The sequence below is a fragment of the Xenopus laevis genome, chromosome 1S (assembly GCF_017654675.1).
Source record: "Xenopus laevis strain J_2021 chromosome 1S, Xenopus_laevis_v10.1, whole genome shotgun sequence".
NCBI lineage: Eukaryota > Metazoa > Chordata > Amphibia > Anura > Pipidae > Xenopus > Xenopus laevis.
Genome location: NC_054372.1, coordinates 73,473,917 through 73,499,354, shown reverse-complemented (window position 1 = coordinate 73,499,354; position 25,438 = coordinate 73,473,917). Strand labels below are relative to the sequence as shown.

General features: G+C 36.5%; 1 protein-coding gene across 2 annotated transcripts in view; it reads left to right on the top strand.

Moving 5' to 3' along the window:
• LOC108704562 (ephrin type-A receptor 5-like) overlaps positions 1-25,438 on the top strand; it is a 311,050-nt gene that overhangs the window by 252,092 nt on the left and 33,520 nt on the right. The window contains exons 6-12 of one of the 2 annotated variants that reach the window (XM_041579737.1): positions 4,598-4,722; positions 5,456-5,615; positions 6,800-6,905; positions 9,407-9,436; positions 13,900-13,967; positions 16,210-16,335; positions 23,473-23,658. In XM_041579737.1, coding sequence (XP_041435671.1) covers positions 4,598-4,722; positions 5,456-5,615; positions 6,800-6,905; positions 9,407-9,436; positions 13,900-13,967; positions 16,210-16,335; positions 23,473-23,658 — 801 coding nt within the window. The remainder of the gene's footprint in view (positions 1-4,597; positions 4,723-5,455; positions 5,616-6,799; positions 6,906-9,406; positions 9,437-13,899; positions 13,968-16,209; positions 16,336-23,472; positions 23,659-25,438) is intronic. The other variant, XM_041579738.1, reaches the window with a different exon arrangement.

Genomic DNA, 25,438 nt, shown 5'->3' with positions numbered 1-25,438 from the left:
TTTGAAACCACCATAGAATGAATTACACTTTCACAATGTTTGACTCAGTACAAAGGGTTAGTGGCGTTTAAGGTTAATTTAGATTGAAGCTAAGATTTACTAATGGTAGGAATGGCATAAGATGGAAATCAGTGACATTTTCTACCATATTATTATAATTATTTTAGTTAGTTAGTTAGTTTTATTTCAAATTTCCAAATACAGCTCTGATATTGATTTTTATTTATACTAAATATAAAGAGCTACATGTCAACTGTTATAAGCTTACAGGACTTCCACTAAAACATACACACAAAAGGTTTACTGAATGAAAAGTGAGACTGCTAAATAGACACGTATGTGTTAAGCAAACTGATATGATAATAAATCTTGGACAAAAAGCCCTGATCCCAAAGCTATATGCAGGTCCTATTCTGTCAGGTCAATTACAAAATATCCAAGACATTGTGGGAATTTGAGTCTTGTCTGTATGGGTGTTCAATTCTACAAAATTATTTCAGTGGTGCACACATTTATGGTGGCCATATATGGGCAGATCAAAGCTGCCGATATCGGTCCTTTAGACCGATTCAGCAGCTTATCTGTCCATGTGTGGGGGCTCCCAATGGGTCCTCCCAATCGATATAAGGCCAAAAATTGGGCAGATATTGATCGGTCAAATTTTGATTTTTCTGTACGATCCAGGACCGCATCGGCTAGTTGATGCAGTCCTGCGACCCATCTGAGCCCATTCGTAGTATCGTAATCCAATCGTTTGGCCCCAGGGCCGAACGTTCAGATTCATCCGATATCGCCCAGCCGCTAGTGGGCATATCGGTTTAAGATCCGCTCATTTGTCGACCTTACTAAACGAGTGGATCTTATAGTGTATGGCCACCTTTACTTAGATTACAAGCTCTCCAGTTCAGGGACCTCCTTTTACTGTCTTTCTTACCTCATGGCACTTAAGCACTGTCTACAGATATAAGATCTGTGTATTTTATATATTATTATTTAATTTATTAACTTCTTGTCTTCCCTGTGTGTACTTTCATATATTTTACAGCACTGCATGTCCTTATAGTGCTTTACAAATAAAGTTATACATAGATACATACAAGTCAGGAACAGCAGTACAGGGAATAGCAGAGTACAGACAGATACTGTTTCTTACTATTCTCTTATCATTTATTACAGTAGAAATCAAAGCAAGTAGTGAATTACCTGGAATTATATTTCTAGAAACTTCTAAGTTGCTATAACTTTGCAAAATTTAAGTAATTGTAATAGGAAACTCTGACATAGCTTGCAGTTTTTGATATTCACAGGATATTTTTCTATATACCACTATGTTGCTTATCTACTACTGTATTTCAATAAACTTCATGTATAGTGTTATAATCCTCCTTACAACAATCCATTAACAGACAAGTGTTATCATAACTTATGGGAGGCATGGCCAGCCCTAGTAAGATATAGTTGCTTATAGCCTGTACACTTTGATAACTAGTGATAAAGTAGTTCAATACAATACTCACTGTAATTTTTTTAATAACAATTGGAAAAAAATTGATTTGTACACTTTTGCATGATTAACTTATGTAATTTGTTAACATTTAACAAAAATGTATTTAAATGAATAGTGTTATATTTCTTACAACTAGTGTTCATGTAAAATCATTTTATTTTGCAGATGAAAACTCTCTTTTCTTGCATGATTTTCTACATGTGTGAAATTTAGCCCACCCATTTTCCATTCATAATCTGCAATTCAGTACTTTCCTTTATAACAGGAACTTCTGCATCCTTCCCTTGGCTGTTATTAAATTCAAATAAAAATAAGAACACCAATCACCGAGACCTGCTTGGGCTGTGTGGGAAATGTCCTTTTGTGCCAAGTCTGCCAGTCTACATGATAGAGCAATCAGTCTTAGTGATGAATTCCTAATACCAGAGCCAATTTTTAACACAGTACCTGCATCATTGTCTGCAAAAATGCTGTAGGTCGGAAGATTGAAAAAAAAAAATCCAGGATAATGTATGATTCATAAATCCATCTTACATTTGGAACCAACACAAAACAGCCTTTTATGAGGTATATTAGGCTCTAAAACTTACCTAATTTTAGTGTCTTGCATTTTTATATGCTTTAAAAATAAGAAAAAAGCGTAATAAAAAGCAGCAAATTAAAATGAATCTAAGACCATTTCTATATCAAAACTATCTTGGTTGTTAGTGGTATAGGTTATTAAAATATTCCATGTCAGAGTACAGATAGTAGAAATCTATTTTTAGAACTAAAAATATGAATACTGGGCCAACACCTCAACAACTTTTACTTGGTGATGTTTGGTAGGTTTTTTTTCACTTAATTTCAAATTTGAAGAGCTTAAACGAAATATAGGAAAACAACAAATTTTCCTTAGAATCATGGAAAAATTTGCAATTCGATTGTTAGTAAATGGGCCCGCTAATAGTCAGTGAAGCATTTAATGTTTTCAACAATGTTCGTGTTGAGAAATCAGGAAATTATATTTGGATACTGACAAGCAACTTTCTAGAGGTATAGGCAGGGATCATAATATAGTGAAGCTCAGGCTGGAGACCAACCTGTCCTATACAGTAATGTCCAGTTACTGGGATTTGGAACTCAAGAATCTGACCATTCATTGTAATATATTACATAGTAACATAGTAAGTAAGGTTGAAAAAAGACATGTCCATCGAGTTCAACCTTTTTTTTTTTATTAACTACCTATCTGCCAGTTGATCCAGAGGAAGGCAAAAAAACCCATCTGAAGCCTCTCCAATTTGCCTTAGAGGGGGAAAAATTCCTTCCTGACTCCAAAATGGCAATCGGACTAGTCCCTGGATCAACTTGGACTATGAGCTATTTCCCATAACCCTGTATTCCCTCACTTGCTAAAAAGCTATCCAACCCCTTCTTAAAGCTATCTAATGTATCAGCCTGTACAACTGATTCAGGGAGAGAATTCCACATCTTCACAGCTCTCACTGTAAAAAAACCCCTTCCGAATATTTAGGCGGAACCTCTTTTCTTCTAATCGGAATGGGTGACCTCGTGTCAGCTGGAAAGACCTACTGGTAAATAAAGCATTAGAGAGATTATTATATGATCCCCTTATATATATATACATAGTCATCATATCACCCCTTAAGCGCCTCTTCTCCAGCGTGAACATCCCCAATTTGGCCAGTCTTTCCTCATAGCTGAGATTTTCAATACCTTTTACCAGCTTAGTTGCCCTTCTCTGTACCCTCTCTAATACAATAGTGTCCTGTTTGAGTGATGGAGACCAAAACTGTACGGCATATTCTAGATGGGGCCTTACAAGTGCTCTATACAGTGGAAGAATGACCCCTCCTCCCTTGACTCTATGCCCCTTTTAATACAGCTCAAGACCTTATTTGCCCTTGATGCTGCTGACTGGTATTGCTTGCTACAGCCAATATTGTGTTGTAAAATATTTGTAAATCATTTAAATACATGTTTTTCAAAAATTCCTATTGCACAACCTCTATTGTTTTGTTTTCCAAAACTATTAAAACGGTATTTGCCTTTCTGCAAAATGTCATCTGAAATTCTGAGATAGATGCCCTTGCAGAATTAGTGACCTTTAAATACAGATTTCCGTACAACTGCACTTTTCTTACAAATCGTACAGTGCAGTATCCAGTTGCAGACTTTTAAGATAGCACAATTGTTACCTTTGTGAGGATGTTGGGATTAAATTACATTTTGTCTAAGAATGACAACAAAAAAATACTCCTACCTTTCTACTTCTGTAGGATATATTGTAACACAGATGTGCTTGAGATACAAAAGGGCCATCATAGATATACCTTTGGGATTGATTTGATATACTTAATAGGCCTTTATCTCACAGTTACACCTTAACACTTTTATTAAAGCAAACTCAGCAAGGTAGACTTACTCTGCTTATCATTTGCTTTTGGTATAATATTACGGGTGTCTTTTTGTCTGAGTTATATTCAATGTCAGTGTAGAGTATTTCTTTGCAGGCAACTGTGTATGTCAGAAAGCTGCAAAGACATTAATAAATGCCATTTTTAAAACATATGGCCCTTCACCATGAAAGTTCAATCCAAAATGGGGTAATGACATTTTTTCCATTCAGTTTTTAGCGTAAGATAATTTTGTCATGTTAAGGAATAAGTATCTCAATTTGTTGGCATGTCTACTTAATAAAGTAAAAATTTATTTAATAGTCACAATATGATTATAATAATGTTCAACAATGTTAGAATATGATTTTACTTAATTATAGCTAAGTTTGTATAAAAATAATTGTCTTCAGGTCATAGCCAGTTGAGTAATGCTAAGGTAGACTCTGTCCCTTGAATACAGCCAGGGGATCCATATAGTAGATACTTGGCTAAGGGTTAGCCAACAATATGTGAATACTGAATTGAACCTGTGCCTAGACATACCAGCTTTTTAGCTTACTAATGCAATAGAAGATGGCACAAAAGTAACACCTTTTATTTTCATTAAGCCTCAACTTAAAAATTTAGAGATAAATAAAAATTTAGAGATAAATAAAACATTAATTGTCTTGCACATTTTTCTCTTTAGCACCATCTACAATTAGCATTGTCAAGAAGGGGAAAATTACCAAAAACGGCATCTCACTGTCATGGAAAGAGCCCAATCGACCGAATGGTATCATCCTTGAATATGAAATCAAAAACTTTGAAAAGGTTTGGCTCGTTTTATGTACTATTACTACTATGGGGAATTATTTTTTTAGTTGATTGTTTCAGAAATAAATTGCAAGAAATAATTCTAACATGTGCTTGTTTCAGAAATAAATTGCAAGAAATAATTCTAACATGTGCTTTTTTACTAGAGTTGAATGTCAACTCAGGAACAAAATAAATAAAGTTACTAAAGTTTTGAATAAATGTATAAAGAGGTAATAATCATAATAGCCTAAACAAAACAACATTGGGAAATGCAGTCAAAGTGATTTAAAAATAGAGCTAATTGGGAAGAATGGAAAAACTGTTAAAATTTTTCTTCACAAAATAGGAATATAAATTTTTTTTGGGGAAAAGCTTTGATTCGAATTCGATCAAATGCGCTATTAATTAGATTCGTACGATTCAAATTCAGCCGAATACAGACCTATTCGATTGAAAACTGACCTATTCGGCAAAAAAAAAAAAAATTTGGTTGGTCTTTTTGAATTCAAATTTTGAAGTTTTTCAAATTTGAAATTCGACCCTTGATGAATATGCCCCTAGGTGTTAAATGAATGTTAAATGAATTTGGTGTCAAGACCAGAACTCTTATGAGGATACTGTTACAGCTACTACACACATCCTTAAGAAGCAAAAGTAAAAAAAATGAATATGCGATACTTGTGGATTCTGTGTTTTATATTCCATTTATAAAAGGTTAATGCTCCTTTTATTTTTTACATCAAACAAGGATCAAGAAACTAGCTACACAATTGTCAAGTCTAAAGAGACAGAAATCACAGTGGAGGGATTGAAACCTGCATCATCCTATATATTCCAAATACGAGCACGTACAGCCGCAGGGTATGGTGCCTTCAGCCGCAGATTTGAGTTTGAAACCAGCCCAGTGTGTAAGTAATTCTATTTAGTGTCAACTCGTGTCCACATAATAGTTAGGAGAAAGAATCAGCAGATCAATATTGTAACAGGGAACTGTCAATTTATCTTATGCCAGACTACAGTTGAATGAAGCACTATCCATATGTAAAATTACCTACTGCATTGTTTAATATAAAAATCTGAGTCTACATGCTTTCAATAGCATTCAAAACAAAGTAATGAAAAGCCCTCACTATGTTACCATAAGAAATCTTCTCAGAGTTCCAAAAGGTAACATGGTTTATAATCTTCTCACCATCTGAAGATCTATGCTGTCTGTTATGTGCTAAATTGTGGATAAATAAGTAGAATTTAAATGAAATATACATTAACCTGTATAAAAACCAGAGTGTTTTTGTGCAGTGTCTTTGTCACATTTGTGACATAAATTAAATTATTACACTATAATTTCTTAATTTGCAGACCAATAAAGCCATTTGAGTGCTTCTGCTTATGCCAACTGTACAATTTGCTTAAGCTAAAATATAACAGATGCTGTATTTTATTGTTTCTTGTGCTCAATAAATACCTGTAAACATCTGTAAACATTTTTTCCTTTGGGTTATAAAACCAGTAGTCGTTATCTGAGAGCACATGATGATAGCATATAGGCAGCAAGGCACTAGGTTTCTATTCATGGGGATCATAAAGATGATCTTATCATTTAAGCAGCACTTTATAAACCCAATGTGTAAACTGTTTGTTCTTTCATTCAATTACTGATTCACTCTTTTGAATGTCTTTTGGCATTAAGTGGCATAGTTTTAGAATAAGCATATGTATATACATCTTTTTTCTTTTTTTTAGCATAGAATCTTTATTCGTTTAGTTAAAATAAGAGAACAAAGTGCTCTTCTCTGAAGATAACATTTCTATAAGTACTTTATTGTGCTTACAGATCTCTATAAATAATGTACTTAATAGTTTTACTGTTTTTTTAAATACTATCTTTGTCAGTTCAGGCTACTGTGTTTGTAATTCACAGACTACAACAGGTGAACTGAAGATAATAAAGATGTTAATACTAGTCTGCATTACTTAATTAGAATAGTTGTACTAAAACTGCATATGTGTCATACAAGAAGTTCAATCTATACCTTCATCCATTTTGTTTATAATTGAAACTGTAATATGTACTTTCTGTTTATCTACTCAGCACTTGCTGCAGCTGGAGATCAGAGCCAGATTCCTATAATTGCTGTGTCGGTCACTGTGGGAATTATTCTGCTGGCTGGTATAGTTGGTTTTCTTCTTACTGGAAGGTATGTAAAATCATGTTGGGTTATTCAATTTAAAACATACATGTAACTATAAATGTGGAGGCCTTTTATCAACAGTCTCATTTAATGGTTTTAGAGGTTTTTGAAACCACAAGATTTATTAAAATATCTGAACTGAAAAAGCACAAGTTGGAAAAGTCACAGAAATGTTGCGAAAACCACAAATTTTTGGACTGGTGGCACACTTACTATGACTTTTTCATTTTGTCATACAAAAGCCAAAACGTCTAAAACCATGAATCAAAGAATCTTCTGTTTGCCATTGACTTCTACATGATTTTAACAGGTTATAGCTGGAATATTTTCATATTTGGAGTTTTGTTGCATAATAATTACCGGCAAATCTTGTCAAAAAGCCTGAAAAAGTTGCACTTTTATCAATCGGCCCCTTAGTAAGACATATTCAAGTTTACGAGCAAGAAAGACCCTACTTTTGATTCCCAAGTCATAATTTGCCTGAAAATGTAAAAATGAAACATATGGCAGAATAGTTTTTCCCTGCTTTTTGTTAAAAAAGAAAAAATAATGGAAGAAGTCAGGAAATGTGACTTTAGAATGTGACTTTATTTCTATATCAGATTAGTGCAAGAAATAACAAAAACTGTACATATTGTCTAGTTTAAACAATAATCATAAAGTATGTTCAGTCCTGTTGATTTGTTAAGAAGGGAGTATACTGACGCTTTAAGAAAAGTATGTTTTTGTTAGGAGGCAAAAACTACAAAATTTTCACTACACAAATTCTTTAGGAGAAAAAAAAAACTTTGCAATGCTAGTATTTTGTGGCAGTTTAACCATTGTGCAAGTTAAAACTGTCATGCAGAATGGTTCACAGCAAGTACAACACACTACTGTGCTAAATCAGGAGCTAAAATCACCAAAAATTTATGTTGCGGATTTATAAAATTTTCCATCTACTTCATTGGTAGTGAATTCCACAATCGCCAATTATAAATTATTGCCATTCTAGCTGGTGCAGATTAAAAAGGAGCATTAGGGAGAGTTCGGTGGCTGAGAATTCTGTGAGTTTTAAATAACTTCCAGATGGTGAGCTGCAGATGCGCTATGCATGCAACACTTCAGGGCAGATTTATCAATGGTTGAGGTGAATTTTCAAATTTCGAGCTATTTTTGTGTACCTCGACTAGGCAATAGTCCAAATTCTATTCGTAATCGAAATTTATCATGTACTGTCTCTTTAAAAATTCGACTTCGACCATTTGCCATGTAAAACCTGCCGAAATTGCTGTTTTAGCCTATGGGAGACCTTCTAGAACACATTTGGAGTAAATTGGTGGACTTTGATTTGAATTCGCTATTTGAATGCGCTATTACTTTGTTTCACATGATTCAAATTCTGCCAAATACAGACCTATTCGATCGAAAATTGGCCTATTCGGCCAAAAAAAAAAACTTCAACTTAACTTTAGTTGGTCTTTTTGAATTCGAATTTCGAAAGTTTTTCAAATTCGAAATTCGACCCTTGATAAATATATCCTGTAATGTATAATAGAATTACAACATTGATGTCTTGTTCATGATAAACTTGGAAGACTAAGTTATGTATTATTCAAACATCAAGCTTTGTTTAGACAGCTTATCCATTTAAAATGTCATGTGCAGTTCATTTTGGTTCTGAACAGATAAAATAGCCCCATTTTCTTTGAGACAATACTTGAAAACCATGCTTACCGAAGCAAGACAATGTGAAGTTTATGCCCCAGCATAAACAACTGTGCTTACTAGCAACCAATTTACAATACAATAGAGTGATGGCATTTAATTAAAGCATTTTTTATGTATATTTTTTATAGCCCAGCATTTATAAAACACAGAAGAGAGGAAGCCTGATTAAGAACACTTTAAGTAAAGACTGCTTTGGGAATTCCTCCGCAGCTGAACCATAATACTGTTCCACAGTTGTTCTCTGCATATGTTTCATGTACAGTAGATAAATTGATATATTCACAAATACAATATTTGTCATTGCAGCTATATTTGACATCAATACTTTGCTTTCTTAATTTCAAATTAATTGCACTCATATCACATAAAAATGTTCTAAAAAATTGAATTCATAAAAATACAGTATGTGGAATAACTATGCTGTAAATATGTCGTACATGATTTTAGGAAAAATTTTACGTCCCAATTTGATAAATCTATGCTCTTAACCCTGTACCCATTAGTGTTTTTGTTAGGGGATTATAAAGCAATAGGAAAACTACTGGTATGAAAAGGTGAGGGTAACACGGCCTGGAACAGTAGGCACATAATACACTGATAACATCAGAAGGTGTAGTAAAAATAGTTATACATTCACCTCTTTAAAGGGCACTAACACTTTTTATAAATTTTCCATATGATTTCAATAATTTAACTGTTAAGGCCTCAATGTAGATTTTTTTGCATGTTGCTTTATTTCTTATATGCTCACCTTGCAGATTTAGCATTGCCTGAGCTGCCTTTTCTTTTCTCTCCAGCTGTTCACAGGCTTCCTTACCACCTTCCAGGTCAGTTAAACAGGGCTATAAATGGCAATCACCATAGCAAGCATATATCCCTATATTAGATCTTGATTTCCCATAGCCTGTACAGATACCATAAATCTATGCCAGCTAAAGAAGTCCCTTCGTAGTAGGCAAACTTCAGCAGAATAATGCGATGGTCCTTTAACATTAAACAAATACATAATAGAAATAAAAAATTAAGGTATGGTAGCTTTTAACAATGCAGATTTGCGCATTGTGCTCAGTTCATTCTGAAATGAAATATTGATATGTTCATGTATGGGCTTATGGCCTTACCTATAAAACTAAAATTATGAAATTAGTGCAGTGCAGTAGGATGCAGTTCAGTTCAGTAGCCCATGTAATTTTACTGAGACTAACTTTGCTCTTTCCTGACAAGGATCCCAAACATTGCACTGCTAAAAATGGTGGTCACTAAAGAGATTGATAAATGGTTCATGCAAAATAGTCAAAAGGTATTTAAAAGGGGTAGTTTGTTACTAGTCCATTAGCCCATAGCAACTGAAATGGGAAGTATCTACTGGTCTGCTTTTTAAAAACACGCTTGATTGGCGTAGGTGTAGATGTAAACAAAAGGTTAACTTTTTATTGCATTACCCCAAAAACTATTATTGGGGCTCATTAGTCAAAACTGAGCAAATTTGCACTTGGGCAGTAATACATGCAAGTAATGTGGAGGTAACAAACTAGTGTTTTTCAACTAGATGTATGAACATTCTTATGAAAAGAGCTTTAGCAGATACATTTTTTAGAAAAGTCAAACCAATGAAGCAATACCATTTTAAAACCTTCTGAGGTGTTATTTAGTGCTTCATACTGAGGTTTATATGTTAATATGATATGCTGCTGTACACATTTATAGTGCTCTAGAGATGATATAAAAATAAGCTGCTTCCAGTGCCTTTTTAATATCACTTTGGATAATAAAGTAGAACACATTTAGACATGACAAAAGTTATTTTATACACCTAGTTATATCCCTATGTGTGTAGTAATCTCCAGGAATCTGGAGGCCGTAAATATGTGTGGAGCATGTACATTCTGCTGTGAAGCAGCGCAGTCTCTTACATTCAGCACCACAATATAAACTGGGTCAGTATACCTATGGTTCTGAAGTATTTAGCTACATGCTTGGATCTTATGACAGTTTGTGGGCTATCAACCACACAATGATATATTCAAATATACATTTGAATATAAAAAGTTTTATATTTGCCATTTATATGTATATTATTTATTTGAAATTTCAGTAAGACTAATCTCCCAGTTGAATTTTAAAACATTCATAAGTTGTCTGACACTGACCAACCTTGACCATTCCTGTCCATGTCAGCAGCTTACTGTATTTCTGCATATGTGGGGCAAAAACCGAGACCTCCGCCTGCAAAACCGATAGTAAGTGGATATGATCTTCTCTCAGATGAAGTCTGATTGGGTACTGAATATACTATTCTAATGGAATGCACAAGAACTTCATTTTAGCAAATAACCCGCCTGGGATCAAACAATCATATCATATATTAAGTAGTATGCAAATGCAGTCAGTTTAAAAGAACAGTTCAGTGTAAAAATAAAAACTGGGTAAATAGATAGGCTGTGCAAAATAAAAAAATGTTTCTAATATAGTTAGTTAGCCAAAAATGTAATCTATAATGACTGGAGTGACTGGATATCTAACAGAACACGACTTCCTGATTTGCAGCTCTCATGATCTGTAGCTCTCTATGATCTGCTAATAACCACAGGGTCATTTTTGGAATAAAATATAAAAGGTGGTCACATCTAATGCCAAGAATCCAATAGTTACCTCTTCAAAACAGTTATGGATATATTAGCAACAAGAAACGACAAATTGAGGAAACGGCACACAGAATTGAATGCAAAAGGGGATATACCCCTATGGATTTATTATGTCAAACAGCACAACGTTTCGGGGGCAGGCCCCTTCGTCACCTGATGAAGGGGCCTGCCCCAGAAACGTTGTGCTGTTTGACATAATAAATCCATAGGGGTATATCCCCTTTTGCATTCAATTCTGTGTGCCGTTTCCTCAATTCTTCGTTTCCTGTGAACCCATGGGAGTGCCGTCTCCCTAGAGGACTGAGCACCAGATTATTGCATACGAGAAGGCCTGGGAGTGCATACAATTTCTACTTCGACCTATATTAGCAACAAGCAAGCACCTGGTAAAGGAATTTACGGGAAGGCAGCAAGGTTAGAATGTTTAATGTTCCAATGGGATTCCTAACCCACCCACAGAACGTGCCTACATCCTAATGGGGCTACAACTACTTCCAATCCATGCTGATGCAGCAGACCTTTAATTCATGGGTAAAATATCTAATGTGACTCATAATAATACAGTTTACATTTATATAAAAAATATCACTTTATGTTTCAGCAAGGCTAATGTGCAATGGCACAAGCTCCTCTTTAAGGGAGAGCGAAAGCGTAACTAAAGAAGTAGCTAGAAATGTTGTACATTACATGTTTTGGGCTTCTGTACCAGCCCAAGGCAACCACAGCCGTTTAGCAGGGAAGAAATGTGCCTTTAAAATGCCCCAGTAGCTCCCCATCTTCTTTTCTGCTGATTCTGCACATGTTCTGTGCTACTGTCACTTACTGAGCCTAGGGACCCACTCACAATATACAGTACACATAGAATGTACATTTTACGGGCCAGGTTAATACATGTTCTTCTACAGAAATTCTGGACTGAGATCTTGACAATATGCAATGATAAACTTAAATTAATCATTGATATGACACCTGCAGCTGCTCTGCTCCACCACAACACCACCTCGACGCACCATTATAAAAAATCAAAATATGCTTTAAATGCGGCAAAAAAATGTCATTCCTCGCAAATGGAAATCTACTCTCATACCAACTCTCTCCAAATGGATTGCTGAAATGGAGGATATTCGCAACAAGGAAATTCATGCTGAATCTCAAACTGCAATACGGAAACACTGGGCCACTTGGTTGCCCTGGACTCAATAACTTGAGGGTTTCATAAGCTGACACCGAAATGATTAGCCTTTGCCAAACCATACCAGGGAAAACATTTTTTGATTAACAGTATAATTGCAACTATATGTATGCTAATACTTTGTTACTCATTACTGAGCTATTTAAAGTTTAAGTATGTTATGAAGGTGTCTAAGATTATATTTGCACAAACTCATTTTCACAATAATAAAATTTAATCCTGGAATCTTCCCCCCCATTACACTTTTCCCCCTTTCCCCAAAATCATTTCCAACCTAGCTGACGCATATCCCCCAGACACCAGACTACAGACAGCACACTGAATTTATCCACACAACAGATGTGAAGAGAAATATTGATATTGCTTGACTTCTATTTTCTTTATCTGAACAATATATCAGAAGTGTTAACGTTTAACCTATATATTATAACATAAACAATATAAATATGTGTAACCTTACTGAGAAACAATGTAATTACTTATGAAAAAACTTTTTCTGTGAAGTTGGCTGGAACATTGCAATTAAACTTCAATAAAAATAAAAATTATAAAAAAATAATATAAATGTCACAATATAAGGCTGATTCATTATTAATACAGATAATCAGTGTCGGACTGGGACACCAGGGGCCCACCAAAAAACCTTAGACCAGGGGCCCACCCTTAGTACTATTTTTTTCTCTTCTTACTCAACCTCTCTTCTCCAAGTCTGTTTTCTTTACATACTATAACCTATTATTCCACATATTTAGCCACTTTGTTCTCATAGAAATAGTGAATGGAAATGAAATAGGCCAAAAGTTTAGCAGCATGAGGGGCCACTGACACCTGGGCCCACCGGGAGTTTTCCTGGTATCCCGGTGGGCCAGTCCGACTGCAGATAATTACTACATGGCAGCACAGAAACCAGTGCAATTAGCATCAGAATTTAATAATCAGCCTTGTAGCATCAGCTTATATTACAGGCCAACCTCATTTTCTGCTGGATAATTTGCTACGACCCCTAAGCTTAGCTTCTCAACAGCTGCACAGAGCCCACTGAGCATGTGAGTGTTGCATACACTTTCCAAGATGGTGACCACCTGTGACAAGTTTTAAGTCCTGGATCATTGCTGCTATTGAGAAGCTGAAACTTTAAGCTGGCACAATAAGTTCAGTATATAAAAGATGGCATTTTTAGCCACATTCATTTTTAGGGTTTAGTTCTCCTTTAACCGGCTAGGAAACAAACACTTAACTGACTAGGGAACCAACAAAACTTCACTCTTTTTTTATTATTTCGTATGACTATTTCTATATATTTAGCCATCAAAAGGTATCACATTTATGCCATCCTAATTTATTTTTCTACCTTTTTATTCATATAGCTTATTCCAGAAAACTGTTTTTTAATGTATTCAAAAGCAATTCTGATATTGGTGTTTTAAAAATATTTGAAATGGTTTTCATTTAGACGTTGTGGCTACAGCATAGCTAAACAAGATCCAGAGGAAGAAAAGATGCATTTTCACAATGGGCACAGTAAGTTCTGAACAATAAATATGTTATTGTCATGTGTGGTGGGGCTCAATTAAATTGATTCACCTCCTAAAATCTACCACCTATAGTTCAGGGATATATGTGCAGACTTACATAATAGAGAAATATGTTAATAGTTACTAGTGTGCCATTTAAATGACCAGTATCTGACACTCTTTCAATTTAAATTTTAAGTGGTTACAGCTACTATTATTATTATTATTAACATGTATTTATATAGCGCCAAAATATTGCATAGCACTGTAAAGTAAATGTGATTATACAACGAAATCACATGAATTATATACATAGAACATATGGAGTTACATATATCACAATCAATACCGGTACAAAAGATGAGGAAGGCCGTATGCAAAAGAGCATACACTCTAAAGGGAAGGGAGTAATACACAAGGTGTGGGAGTGGGCAAGATTGAATTAAGTGGGTGAGAAATGTGGTACTGTATGTGGTGTTGGTAGTTAAGCAGAGTGAGGGTAGGCTTCTCGAAAGAAGTGTGTTTTAAGAGATTTCTTGAAAGCAGAAAGGTTGGGAGAAAGTCGGACAGACCGTGGGAGAGAGTTCCAGAGGAGGGGAGCAGAGAGAGGAGTTGAGTAGCAGGTCAGTAGAGGAGCGTAGTAAGCGGTTGGGTGAGTATATAGAGATGAGTTCAGAGATGTAGGGTGGGGCAGAGTTATGAAGTGCTTTGAATGTCAGGGTCATTAATTTGAATTTGATTCTGAAAGGTAGCGGAAGCCAGTGCAGGGATTGACCGAATGGTGTGGCAGTGGAGGAGGGGTTGCTGAGGTGTATGAGCCTCGCAGCAGTGTTCATTGTGGACTGGAGAGGTGACAGTATCTGGAGGGGAAGGCCAATTAAAAGAGAGTTACAGTAGTCTAGACGTGTTATAGAGAGTGAATAAGAATTTTGGCCGCATCTTGGGTGATAAATGATCGTATTTTGGATATGTTCCTTTTTTTTGGAAGTGACATGATTTAATAAGTGACTGGATATGAGGAGTGAATGACAGGGCAGAATCTAGGATAACCCCAAGGCACCGGGCCTGGGGAGAGGGGGTGATAGTGGAATTGTTAGCTATAATGGATACTTCCGGGATGTTACTACTGTTAGATCAGAGTCTTCCTTTTGAGCACCATCGCATACCTTCTCAAGTTACACATTTTCTGAATAGCAATTAGGACAGGGGAATTTCTGTGATGAAAAAGTATTATGAAATATCTCTTTACAAAATATACAGTATAAGCACTCTTGGGCATATTTATTATCATTGGAGAGAAACATCATGGTGATGGCCCATAGCAACCAATAAGCAATTAGATTTGAACAGTAACCTACAAGTTAGAAAACAAAAATCTGATTGGTTGTTATTGGCAACATCAGCTGTTACAGCACCTTGGATGTTCTCTCCAAGGTGCTGTCATGACTGTACATTTCCATTACTGGCTATTGCTAATGGGATTACAAACCTCTTTATAGGAGCAAGTAAAGACAAAGCAAACTTATTTATAGAGGACCTTTAGCAGGCAACAGTACAGTATATATATTAAACTCTTATTATGTGTAAACTTGCAATGGCTGTACAGGAACAGTAATACCAAATATGAAAGTGTGCTAAAGAATTGATGAAATAATGTTACCTGGTGCCCTGCACTGGTAAAACTGGTGTGTTTGCTTCAGAAACTACAGTTTGTATAAGTAATTTGCTGTGTAGCCATGGTGGCAACCATTCAAGCAGAGAATACACAGTAAATAAAAAAATCTGTGAAGAATCCTGTTGTATACTACAATCTGCTGTGTATCCTGTGCTTTTTCTACTTTTTCAGATTTAAATGGCTGCCTCCATGGCTTCACAGCAGCTTTGTTTAGTAGTAAGAGTTTCTGAAGCAAACACACCAGTTGTACCAGTGCAGTACAACAAGTACATTTTCATTATTTTAAAACACTTTCATATTTTTGGAGTTGCTGTTCCTTTAAGTTATTTATAAATGTACCTGCAGTTGAAAACTGTATTTGTTTATCCCTTGTTGTACTGCTGGGTCTTGAAACAGTTTGGCAAAGCTAGCTTATTTACAGACCTATGAAAAAGCTTACAAGCACCGTGAGAACAGATGTCTTGGCATAATGATAGTTATTTTCAGATACATTGTTCTAAGAGTCAGAATGAGCAGTGCAGATATGCAAATGCTTAATTCAAAAACAATTACATTTTGTTATATTCCTTTACAGTAAAACTACCAGGAATTAAGACATATATTGACCCACATACATATGAAGACCCAAACCAAGCAGTGCACGAATTTGCAAAGGAGATAGATGCTTCCTACATAACCATTGAGAGAGTAATTGGAGCAGGTGAGTATATACATTGTCTTTTTTTTTTACTTTTAGGGGCCTATTTATAAAGCTGTGTAAAAAGTGGAGTAAAAATATTTCTGGTGTTGTTGCCCATAGCAACTAATCAGCAACTAGATTTCAACAGGTATAAAACAAAAATCTGATTGGCTGCTATGAGCAATATAACTGGTAATGTTTTACTTTACTTTTTACACAGCATGATAAAAAGACCCCTTAGTATTTAATAAGAACCATCAACGCTACTTAAATGAAACTACTGTTCCTCTAGTCCAGTGATCCCTACCCAGTGGCCTGTGAGCCTCAAAGTTGGAATTTTTGAATTCCAGGCTTGGAAGCAACTTTGGTTGCATAAAAACCTGATGTACTGCCAAAGAGAAACTCATGTATGCTTCCAGGCCATAAAGGGGCTACCTAATAGCCAATCACATGCCTTATTAGTCATCCTTGTGGACTTTTTTCATGCTTTTGTTCAGGGTCAGACCTCCACAGTTGGCAGCTCCTGTGCTCCAGCGCTCCTTCATGGCCTCCGGGACAAAGGGAGATTTGCGTCTGGGTATGGTGGGGGGGACCATGATTCGGCAGCCCCGGTGGGCCCAGCACCTCCCAGTCCGACGCTGCATGTGTTGCTCCCCAACTCTGTTTACATTTGAATATGGCTCACGGCTAAAAAAGGTTGGGGACCCGTGCTCTAGTCTAAAGGGATGGTCTCTGGAAAAATGTTTAATAAATGTATATTGGAAAGTTGCTTTAAATGATTTTTTCTGTTATTATGCAAACTTTTATTTTGGGATTGACTTGCCCTTTGACATGTAATACAAAATTACAATGCCCATGTAACTGTTGCTGGTGCCATTGTATTACTTAAAATATTGTAGGCACATGTCCATCTTATTAAACTGCACTTTATGAAAAGGTTACATATTTGACAATACATCTCATGAGCCCATGAGCACTGGCGTTACAAATAGAATAGTCAGCTATTTTTCCTACTGCAATCACATAATTTTAAAATACAGTCTTTAGTTGTGCTCTCTTCATAATGCCCTGTGCAGTACTCCAATGAACCCCTTGATGGTACTGTGATATATTATTCATATGAGGGCAGAAAATAAGGTAAAAAAGCAGCTGGAAAGGGAAGATGAAGGTGTTAATGTTCAACATCAAGTCATGAAAATTGGTAAAATGTACCACAGTGGCAAATTAAGTTTAGGGCCCCCAACATATCCAGAGGTTGTTCTTTTTTCTCAAAATATGTTGAAATTGCTCACTAATTAAGGCCTTATGTGCCCCTATAACTCCTGGCAGCTGCAGGGTCTGCTTCCTCAGTAGTTAGGCCCTTGATGCACCAGTAAATGTCTTCAAAAGAAAAATTAAGGAAAATAAAATAAGGCATATAAGATCTCGCAACATTGTTATGATAAAAATATACTTTTTTATCTACATATTTCTGTTAATTAAAATAATTTGTATATTGAATAAATAAGGTTATATTTACGAATGCATACACTGACTGGCTGATTGACTGACCATCATGCAGACAAGGGGGATATCATATTTGCTGCATGGGAGGACTAACTCCCAACAACAGTCTGAAGTCCAACAATCTGAAGCAGTTCAGTGCTTATATGTAAAGCTTGATTCAAATAAAGCAATATAAGTCCTGAGAGGTGAGATGCCAAATGCATTTTGTGTTGTTAAATGCTAGAACCCTCTGTTTTTTTCTTTTTGGATTTTGAGAACAAGCTTAATATCTTTTATACAGAGCTTTTCATATCCTTATTAGCTACAGTATCTATAATGCTCATTTCATACTATGACACCAAAAATAAAGAGTCCCAGAGTCATACTTTTGTATTGCAGTGTCCCTTCTCAATTAGCTAAATTTTAAAAAAATGCTCTCCTCTATCTTGTTTTGCATGGCCAAAGCCCTGAAGTGAATCCTGAAACATCCCTTCTTGGGACTGAAAGGACCGAAGCTGTATAAAATGCCTCTTTACCCTGGGGTATTAACACCCACTCACCCCAGTCTGTCTGACTCTTATTGCTGCAGTGACAGACGCTAACTTTTCTCTAACTAATATTACCTGACTAGGTCCTGAGACCCAGGCTTGTGCCAATCACTCTGGCCAAAGGGTCACAGGTACTCCCCTTAGTTATATAGTCTCTGACTCCATCCAACCATCTTTTTAGGGAAAAACTGCATGGTGTCTTATTGTAATTCTGTAGCCAAACCAAAACAGCATGTTAATTGTAGTAACCTGCTTGTGAAGACATTCTGGTTAAGGGCATTCTGCTGTTTTGCCATTGCTTGATGATCATATTCCTGTTCCTGTTTTTGTGCTTCCTGTTAAGCTGAGAGCAAGCATGGAACAGGCCAGATCTACCTGCCATGTTCTAATAAATACACCAAAAGTTCCAGGGTGTATCTGACTACTTACCTGAACTAACACAGTAGAATCATTAACCCACTGCTTGCCAGCAGTTTATTACAGTAGTGACGAGGATTTGTGTTACTGGACTCAGAAACAGACTCAGCTGCAGAGCAAACAGGCTGCACGGGCTGCATAATTCTTCTCTGCACAGTGAGTAACTTCTTACAATGTCTGCCATTGGGAAAGTCCCAGAGTTTTCAGAATCTGCTGAAGAATTTGAGCCTTATTTGGAAATATTTGAGAGATGGCTGTCTGCAAATAATGTTAGTCAGGAAAAGAAAGCAGATATTTTACTTGCTACACTACCAGCAAAAACCTACAGTCTCCTTAAAACTCTTATAACTCCTGCAAAGGCCACTGAATTGTCGTATGAGAGAATTACAGAGACCCTCTCTCAGCATTATAAACCCCAGCGTATCATCATTGCCGAACGCTTTAGATTTTATGGGAGAAATCACAACATGGGGGACAGCCTTGCAGACTATATTTTGGATTTAAAACGGCTATCTGCCTCCTGTGAATTTGGTACATTCCTGGATCAGGCTTTGCGAGATAAGTTTGTGTGTGGCCTCCATGATGAGTTCTACCTGCATAAGCTGCTAAATGAAACAGATCTCACCTTCAAGTCTGCTTGTAACATTGCCTTGGCTATAGAATTAACCAGGAGTGACTCTCAGCAATTCAAAGAGCTTAATAGTTGTTCATTTACAGATCTCCCTAAAATAACTACATGGTCTAAACCCACTTCACCAAATTCACCACAGCCACCTACAGTGTCAGTTACAGGCGAGCAAGCATTTCAGACACAAAGGGTCAATTCATGCTACCGCTGTGGGGGCCTGCATCAGCAACAGAACTGCAGATATAAATCAGAAACCTGTAGAAATTGTGGGAAGTTAGGTCACATTGCTCGTGTCTGCAGGAGCAAACCAGGCAGGCGCAGGGGGCAATACGTGACTAATTGTGACAGTCAGGAAAGTGACTGCACAGACTTGAATACAGTCAATACTACGCATGGGGGAGATGATGGCATACATATTAAGCTGGAAATTAATGGGCATCCAGTAAACATGTTACTGGACACAGGTGCATCTGTATCACTAATATCAGAGTTTGTTTACAAGAACTGTTTAGGTGGAATTGCATTGCAGAACTCACCTTTACACCTCACGTCTTATACTGGAGAGAAGATTCCTGTACTTGGACAGATCCAAGCGCCAGTCACATATGAAGGTCAGTCATTTATATTGCCTTTAGTGGCTGTGAAGGGTGACAGGCCCACTCTTTTGGGCAGAAATTGGTTGAAGCACTTAAAGCTGAATTGGGCTAAAATATTTACTATCAGACAAACTGAAGCTACCTTTCACAAAAATCTGGAACAGGTCCTGAGTAAACATGACTCTCTCTTTAAGGAAGACTTTGGCAGTATTAAGGGGCTAAAGGCAACTATCACTGTAAATTCAGGTGCAAAGCCCATTTTTCATAAGCCACGTCCCTTGCCATATGCCCTTAAAGAACATGTGGAGAAAGAACTAGAAAGAATGGAACATTATGGTATTGTGTCACTAACAAATACAGCAGCTGGGCTGCCCCAATTGTAGTGGTCCCCAAAAAGGACAAAACTATTAGACTTTGTGGTGACTACAAGGTCACTGTCAATCGCTGTATTGAACCAAAACCTTACCCACTACCAAATGTAGAGGACTTGTTTGCTACACTTGCTGGAGGTAAATATTTTAGCAAGATTGATTTATCAAATCAACAGCTAGAGCTGGACCCAGATTCAAAGACATTCCTTACCATCAACACACACAAGGGTTTATTCCAATACCAGCGCTTACCATTTGGAGTATCTACAGCACCAGCAATTTTTCAGCATGCAATGGATCAGATTCTTCAAGGAATCGATCATGTGGTCTGTTTTCTGGATGACATTTTAATTACAGGTTCATCTGTTGAAGAGCATTTGGCATTGTTAGATAAGGTGTTATCAAAATTAAAAGCATCTGGGGTGCGAGTAAAATTGTCCAAGTGTCACTTTCTCCAGGAGTCTGTAGAATACTTAGGATACCGCATAGATGCACAAGGTCTTCACCCAACAGAAACAAAGTTAACTGCTATTGTTAATGCACCTTCACCTTCAAATGTGTCTGAACTACGCTCTTTCTTAGGACTGCTAAATTACTATGAACGATTCCTTCCAAATCTGTCAACTTTGTTGCAACCCTACATGAACTTTAGCAGAAAGATACCAAGTGGGCTTTGTCAGCAGAGTGTGAAAAAGCATTTCAGGATGCAAAGCACAGACTAACCAACAGCAAGTGGCTAGCGCACTATGACCCTAGTAAGCCACTTAGATTAGCATGTGATGCCTCACCCTATGGAGTTGGAGCAGTTATATCACATATACTGCCTACTGGAGAAGAACATCCAATTGATTTTGCGTCTAGAACCCTAACACAAACAGAGCGCAACTATGCTCAAATAGAGCGGGAGGCACTAAGTATTATTTTAGGAATAAAAAAATTTCATAAATATCTTTATGGAAGGAAGTTTTCACTGGTCAATGATCACAAACCACTTCTGGCCATTCTTGGGCCAAAATCAGCAATTCCAACACTGGCAGCACTTCAAATGCAAAGTTGGGCCCTACTCCTATTGGCATATGATTATGATATTGTATATAGACGTTCTCAGGATCATGGGAATGCAGATGCTCTATCGCGGCTTCCATGCCCATATACAACAGATGTTCAGGACGAAAGTGTAATTTTTCAAGTTTCATTTGCAGAAGAACTACCTATTTCTTGTAAAGATATTGCAGCTGCTACAAGTCGTGATCCTCTTTTGGCCAAGGAGTGGGACTTTACTTCCAAAGGCTGGCCAAACTACAGCTCTGACAAAATCCTTAAGCCATATTTTGAAAAGAGAGATGAGCTTTCCATAGATCAAGGTTGCTTACTGTGGGGGATACGGGTTGTCATTCCCCCAAAATATCGTCAGGCTTTTGCATGAACTTCACGAAGGCCATCCAGGTGTAAACAGGATGAAGGCACGAGCTTGTGGTTACCTGTGGTGGCCAGGCCTGGATCAAGATATAGAAAATTTTGTAAGTCAGTGTACTGCTTGTGCTTCTGTACAAAATCAGCCACCCACTGCACCCCTTCACCCATGGACATGGGCCACATCGCCGTGGGAAAGAATCCATATTGACTATGCTGAAATAAACCAGCAAACATTTCTTTTGGTTATCGACAGCTATTCCAAGGGGTTGGAGGTGTTACCCACTAAAATAAGTACAAGCGAGAAAACGATTACTTTGCTGCGTAATTTGTTTGCATCCTATGGTCTGCCAAAGGAATTGGTTTCGGATAATGGACCTCAGTTCACATCTCAGGAATTCCAGTATTTCTTGAAACAAAATGGTATCAAACACAAATTGACCCCACCTTATCACCCAGCTTCAAATGGTGCTGCTGAAAGGGAAGTTCAGACATTTAAAAAAGCTTGGATGAAACACTCAGTAGCCAGTGAGTCCGCTGGCACTACAGGAGAGTTGAGACTTTGTCGATTTCTGTTTAGTTATAGGAATATTCCACATTCAGTTACTGAACGTACCCCAGCGGAACTATTTTAAAGAGGCACCTCCAAAGCAGGTTGGATTTGCTTAAACCCTCTTTAGCTGATACAGTGGAGAAACATCAGAAGCAACAAGTCAGAGCACATCATAGCTCCAGACAAAGAAACAGACTTTTACCCAGGTGATAAGGTCTTGGTTCGAGATTTCCGCCACTCAGGGCGCCTTTGGTCTCCAGGGACCATTTGTCATAGAAGGGGTCCCCTGACGTATGAGGTGCAAATTGGTAACCGTCACGTTCATGTCCATGTGGAGCATCTGGTTCCAGATAAGAGTGTGTCACCCGTACCTCCTTCATTTTCTACAATTGACTTTCAAGTACCTGTAGCGCCCTTACAGGAATTACCAGATGTCAACAATCGCTCTAATCCAACCAGTGCTACAGCCTCTGAGTGTGAACGGAGGTATCCGATACGAGTACGCAAACCTCCTGAGAGACTGGACTTATAATGTCACTATGTTATTGTTAACTTGGACATTTCAGCCTTAAAATGTTTTCAACTGAGTTATAACTGTTGGTTATATATATATATATATAATATATATATATATATATATATTGTGGAGATTTACTTTTTGCTAAAAGGGGAGGAATGTAGTAAACTGCTTGTGAAGACATTCTGGTTAAGGGCATTCTGCTGTTTTGCCATTGCTTGGTGATCATATTCCTGTTTTTGTGCTTCCTGTTAAGCTGAGAGCAAGCATGGAACAGGCCAGATCTACCTGCCATGTTCTAATAAATATACCAAAAGTTCCAGGGTGTATCTGACTACTTACCTGAACTAACATTAGAATCATTAACCCACTGCTAGCCAGCAGTTTATTACATTAATTATAAATATTGTTCACGTTTTTATCAACAAGGGCATTACATTCTACATCTAAATTCCCATATCACATTTAACATGTTTTTCCCTACATCCCCACGAATCAGTGGTTAGTGGTGTTTTCATTACTATGTTCTTCATGAAAGAAATGCAGCAATCTAATAATTTCGTATCTTTTTTAATGCTTTGCAAATTGTTTGCAGTATCACTTAAATTTTGATTTATTTTTGCTACTTAGGTGAATTTGGTGAAGTTTGTAGTGGGCGAATCAAACTTAATGGAAAACGTGAGTCTCCTATTGCAATAAAGACTTTAAAAGTCGGATATAGTGATAAACAGCGGAGAGATTTCTTGGGTGAAGCAAGTATAATGGGACAGTTTGACCATCCAAATATCATCCGCCTGGAAGGAGTTGTCACCAAAAGTAAGTTCTGTTTCTCAAAAACATATAAATCAAATGCATGCTATTTATAATATATATATATATATATATATATATATATATATATATATATATACAGTATATATATATATATATATATACAGTATATATATATATATATATATACATTTATTATATATATCTTTTACGAATCATGTATTGATTTACTTTCATAGCTGTTAGAAATAATAGAGGGTGTGCAAATAAAGTCATTATGTTGCTAAAGCAGCAGAGACCTCCCTGAGTATCATGCACCACCCTACTTACTTTTGCTTCTTTCATTTGGAAGGGCTGTGTCTGATAGAATAGAGAGGTCTTCAGTTTGAAAAGAGACAAACTTCCCTGTTTAAAAAAATTGAAGGTTGAACATCTTTTTTTCAAATCATTTTTAGAAAAGCTAAAAAAAATGTATAATCCCCATAAAGTCAAAACCTACAGTATATTGTAAACTGAAAATGTAAACTATTAATTCAGTTTGAGTTCTTCCTAAGTCTACTTGAGCTTTTCGACCCATTAAAAATGATAAACAGAATACGAATTTGAGGTATTTGTATTTTTTTCATGGTTTTATTCAATCATGTTTTTTATATTCAGATTTTGTTATTTAATAAGGTAACATTTATGTCTACATTGTGAGTTTACTGTGAGTTTATTATATATATAAGTAGAAACAAAACCCTCTAAAATTACACAAATCTGAATTTTGGTAAACAGGTTTCTAAGTTTCTATACTATAGATCCTTCTCTTCATCTGAAGATAGACTGGGGGTGTTCTACTTTATACATTTTCCCACTTTAAAGTTTGATAAGATTATGAAATGGAGGCATCATTATTTTTACTATTTATATAGCATTATTTTCTCCCACAGTGTTTAACGGAGTAAGGGGATACAAGTAAAGGACATAGCAGTCTGCACATACTATATAGACAGAAGCAATTATCCAGAGTAGGCACACATTTTAGAATCGCATATTGTCAGGAGTAGAAGGAGGGCCTTGCTCACAAGAGCTTACAACCTAAAATCACTGACAACCAGCTTACCAAATCTGAATTGTGCAGTTGAGAATTCAGCCTAATGCAACATCTTAGATTTTCCTTCTTTTTAATTGCCACCATAGGAACGTTTTTTATTTCTTATTAACACAGACCAAGAATATGATGCAGTCATAAACTCTCTACAGTAGGCAGTCAAAATAAACTACTTTGTAAAATGCACAGCTGTTCAGTAGTGAGTTGTGTGCATTTAGATCAAGACAGATACCATTTCTCTTGTGGATTTGGTCTATATTCTCTGGAATACTGCCTGACTTTTTTATATACTACATCTCTAGTTTCTGCTTTTCAAAAAAAATACATTTATTTAATTATATTTAAAAAGAAACAACTTCTGTTTATAGCCCAAAAGATATTTTTACACAATCATTTGCTTTTCATAAAAATATGAAAACAAGTTTGAAAGCAACAGTATATTGCAAAGCTGTTGCCTGTTTAATCTCATTAAAGCAGTCACCCGACTTCTACTGTGGTTTCTAATTTGTTGTGTTATTTGCACCTTTAATTTCATGCTTCCTGATCCGATGCTAATTTTCTCAACAATTAACTTCAAAGTGTGGCATAGAGTTCAGCATATACGAACCTGGCCCTATGTGACTTTAGTAGAATGAGTTCAGGTGATGGGTGAAGAATGTGCATCTGAATGGGCACTTGTTGAAATGCATGACAACAGATCAAAATGCAAATGCTGCTTAACATGTAACATAT